Here is a 4,516-nt window from a genome sequence, read left to right as displayed (position 1 = left end):
TGGTAGGGTAACAGTACCCTGATGTTGGTGACTAGTTTAGATAGTGATGGTAGGGTAACAGTACCTTGATGTTGGTGACTAGTGTAGATAGTGATGGTAGGGTAACAGTACCTTGATGTTGGTAGACTAGTTTAGATAGTGATGGTAGGGTAACAGTACCCTGATGTTGGTGACTAGTTTAGATAGTGATGGTCGGGTAACAGTACCCTGATATTGGTGACTAGTGTAGATAGTGATGGTAGGGTAACAGTACCTTGATGTTGGTGACTCTGTTTCCCAGATTGTTCCTCATCCAGGAGATCAGGTCCTCAGCCTGCTCCTCTGTCAGACGCTCAGAGGCTATAGACACAGGAGAGAACACGGAGTTAGTTTTAGAGTACTTCATATTACTGTCTGAAGCTAGGTGAACTCCTAGATTAGCTCTGTGGTTGGAGGCTAAGGGGCACATTTCACTTCGTCTCCCATTAGTTAGGATTCCATCCAATTGGTGACAGATTTTCATGGGAATATTCAAAAAATCTGCATAAAAACCTGCGCAATTTCCCACCATAGATATGTTTTCATCAAAGTCACTTGTTGGGGATAAAAGGCTGTGCGTGATGACGTGATGTACATAAAACACCTTTTGCATTTTTACTGAATAAAAAATACATGTTAAATGGGTTTCTATTGCATTTTCAACACTACTGATGGTTCTCACACAACACATGTGTTAAATAGAGAGCGTGTCCACTCTGGTGTTGGCAGGGCGCTCCAGCCAACAGCTGGCAGATACAGTGCTGGTATAGCCTACATGAGATTATTATGGACAAAAGAGCTAAATTACTTTAGTCAAACGGCAGCCAAGCATCACCAGAATCAGACCCTGGAGATTTATTAGAAAGGAGCATCAAGATCACTGTGCACTTTCACCACCCTGTCAAGGTCATCAGAACTTCCACCTGTAGCCTAATAAACGGCATGCTTTCCCCAGTCCTAGTGAGAGGACCACACAATACTTTCACATAAAAGCGTATACACAGAACATTTCTCACATAATTAATTTTACAGACACAAAAATATCCCACATTGTCCATCATATTTTGTTGACATTTGGAAAGTTGACCGACAAATGAGCTGTTTCCCTCAGGCCTGTCATGACATTATCCGAGGAACTTCCCTGGCATTAACAGGTTGGATGGAAACCTGGTTATTGATATCTATGCATGATCAGGTGAAAATGTGACATAAATGGAACCAAGGATTTCCCCTCAAATGAATCTAACTTCACACAGCATTCAGTGAAATGGTCAGAGAGAGATGGGTCTTACCTGGCTTGCTGTCCTGGTACTTCTCTTCCTTGTAATGGTCCACCACAATGTCTGTTTCCACAGAGATCAGCTTCTTCTTGTCAAACTCTCTGAGGTGCAGGAGGGTGAGCTCGTCAAACTGCTCATAGCAGAACAGCACCTGGAGACAAAGAAAACAAGAGAAAGAAGAAGTTAGACACTGACAACAATTACAGGGAGTAATGATGAAAACCTGCCCACCACTGATGAAGTGACAGACTCCCACCATCACCGCTGTCTTATATTCCCATCTGAAAAGTAGCCTGGTCCCAGATCTGCAGTCGTTGTTTGACATGACAATGCTCATAGGAGAGTTAGCAAGACAACAGATCTGGTAGCAGGCTATCTGAAAACATCTCACCTCCATGTCTTTCTGCTTCATGGCCTCAAAGTAGGGGGAGTGTTCAGCCAGGTGTCGGTTTGGGGCACACAGGTAGTAGATGTTACGTGTCCCGGCCTTCATACGGGAGCCGTACTCCTTCAGGTTGGTCTGCTGGCCTGCGGGTAGCGCCGAAGACTCAAACCTCAACAGCTTGCCGATGTCCTCCTGTACAAAGAGAGCAAGAGAGACAGAAAGGACAAGAGAAGACAGTAATAATGAGTGTGGTACATGACTGACATAATTCACATTTCTGATTCCTAGGACATAATCCTCGTTCCCTTCCCCAAAAAACAAACATGCATACCATTTTTTCATTCCTCCACCCCAGCAGTCCCCTGTCCCAGTCTCACGCTGACTCCCTGCTCTCCCCTGTCCCAGTCTCACCCTGACTCCCTGCTCTCCCCTGTCCCAGCCCCCTAGTCTCACCCTGACTCCCTGCTCTCCCCTGTCCCAGTCTCACCCTGACTCCCTGCTCTCCCCTGTCCCAGTCTCACCCTGACTCCCTGCTCTCCCCTGTCCCAGTCTCACCCTGACTCCCTGCTCTCCCCTGTCCCAGTCTCACCCTGACTCCCTGCTCTCCCCTGTCCCAGTCTCACCCTGACTCCCTGCTCTCCCCTGTCCCAGTCTCACCCTGACTCCCTGCTCTCCCCTGTCCCAGTCTCACCCTGACTCCCTGCTCTCCCCTGTCCCAGTCTCACCCTGACTCCCTGCTCTCCCCTGTCCCAGTCTCACCCTGACTCCCTGCTCTCCCCTGTCCCAGTCTCACCCTGACTCCCTGCTCTCCCCTGTCCCAGTCTCACCCTGACTCCCTGCTCTCCCCTGTCCCAGCCCCCCAGTCTCACCCTTACTCCCTGCTCTCCCCTGTCCCAGCCCCCCAGTCTCACCCTGACTCCCTGCTCTCCCCTGTCCCAGTCTCACCCTGACTCCCTGCTCTCCCCTGTCCCAGTCTCACCCTGACTCCCTGCTCTCCCCTGTCCCAGTCTCACCCTGACTCCCTGCTCTCCCCTGTCCCAGCCCCCCAGTCTCACCCTGACTCCCTGCTCTCCCCTGTCCCAGCCCCCCAGTCTCACCCTGACTCCCTGCTCTCCCTTGTCCCAGCCCCCCAGTCTCACCCTGACTCCCTGCTCTCCCCTGTCCCAGCCCCCCAGTCTCACCCCGACTCCCTGCTCTCCCCTGTCCCAGCCCCCCAGTCTCACCCCGACTCCCTGCTCTCCCCTGTCCCAGCCCCCCAGTCTCACCCCGACTCCCTGCTCTCCCCTGTCCCAGCCCCCCAGTCTCAGCCTGACTCCCTGCTCTCCCCTGTCCCAGTCTCACCCCGACTCCCTGCTCTCCCCTGTCCCAGCCCCCCAGTCTCACCCCGACTCCCTGCTCTCCCCTGTCCCAGCCCCCCAGTCTCACCCCGACTCCCTGCTCTCCCCTGTCCCAGTCTCACCCTGACTCCCTGCTCTCCCCTGTCCCAGCCCCCTAGTCTCACCCTGACTCCCTGCTCTCCCCTGTCCCAGTCTCACCCTGACTCCCTGCTCTCCCCTGTCCCAGTCTCACCCTGACTCCCTGCTCTCCCCTGTCCCAGTCTCACCCTGACTCCCTGCTCTCCCCTGTCCCAGTCTCACCCTGACTCCCTGCTCTCCCCTGTCCCAGTCTCACCCTGACTCCCTGCTCTCCCCTGTCCCAGTCTCACCCCGACTCCCTGCTCTCCCCTGTCCCAGTCTCACCCCGACTCCCTGCTCTCCCCTGTCCCAGCCCCCCAGTCTCACCCCGACTCCCTGCTCTCCCCTGTCCCAGCCCCCCAGTCTCACCCCGACTCCCTGCTCTCCCCTGTCCCAGCCCCCCAGTCTCACCCCGACTCCCTGCTCTCCCCTGTCCCAGCCCCCCAGTCTCACCCCGACTCCCTGCTCTCCCCTGTCCCAGCCCCCCAGTCTCACCCCGACTCCCTGCTCTCCCCTGTCCCAGCCCCCCAGTCTCACCCCGACTCCCTGCTCTCCCCTGTCCCAGCCCCCCAGTCTCACCCCGACTCCCTGCTCTCCCCTGTCCCAGCCCCCCAGTCTCACCCCGACTCCCTGCTCTCCCCTGTCCCAGCCCCCCAGTCTCACCCCGACTCCCTGCTCTCCCCTGTCCCAGCCCCCCAGTCTCACCCCGACTCCCTGCTCTCCCCTGTCCCAGCCCCCCAGTCTCAGCCTGACTCCCTGCTCTCCCCTGTCCCAGTCTCACCCTGACTCCCTGCTCTCCCCTGTCCCAGCCCCCCAGTCTCACCCTGACTCCCTGCTCTCCCCTGTCCCAGCCCCCCAGTCTCACCCTGACTCCCTGCTCTCCCCTGTCCCAGCCCCCCAGTCTCACCCTGACTTCCTGCTCTCCCCTGTCCCAGCCCCCTAGTCTCACCCTGACTTCCTGCTCTCCCCTGTCCCAGCCCCCCAGTCTCACCCTGACTTCCTGCTCTCCCCTGTCCCAGCCCCCATCTCACCCTGACTTCCTGCTCTCCCCTGTCCCAGCCCCCCAGTCTCACCCTGACTTCCTGCTCTCCCCTGTCCCAGCCCCCTAGTCTCACCCTGACTTCCTGCTCTCCCCTGTCCCAGCCCCCCAGTCTCACCCTGACTTCCTGCTCCTGCGTGGTGACGATACCCTCCCTGATGAACAGGCCGTAGTCCTCAAAGAACTTGGCGTACTTCTCAGGTTCCTTCTTACTCTGGTCCATCAGGAACTTGATGATACGCTGCTGTAGCACATCCCTCAGCTTCCTGTAGAGAGAGACAGACAGAGAGACAGAGAGAGAGACAGAGAGAGAGACAGAGAGAGAGACAGAGAGAGAGAC

At 56.2% G+C, this 4,516-nt stretch overlaps 1 protein-coding gene across 1 annotated transcript; it reads right to left on the bottom strand.

Moving 5' to 3' along the window:
- Positions 1–205: 205 nt before the first annotated feature.
- Positions 206–4,449, bottom strand: LOC129850996 (heat shock protein 75 kDa, mitochondrial-like; the record flags this gene model as incomplete). Its single annotated transcript, XM_055917135.1, has 4 exons — positions 206–339; positions 1,311–1,449; positions 1,690–1,875; positions 4,295–4,449. Coding segments are annotated over 4 exons (599 nt in total), but the record flags the coding sequence as incomplete, so codon positions are not given.
- Positions 4,450–4,516: the final 67 nt, after the last annotated feature.

Source organism: Salvelinus fontinalis, unplaced genomic scaffold, assembly GCF_029448725.1.
Source record: "Salvelinus fontinalis isolate EN_2023a unplaced genomic scaffold, ASM2944872v1 scaffold_2642, whole genome shotgun sequence".
Classification (NCBI taxonomy): Eukaryota; Metazoa; Chordata; class Actinopteri; order Salmoniformes; family Salmonidae; genus Salvelinus; species Salvelinus fontinalis.
The sequence above is the reverse complement of the archived record's forward strand: the minus strand, read 5'-3'. Positions and strand labels throughout refer to the sequence as shown.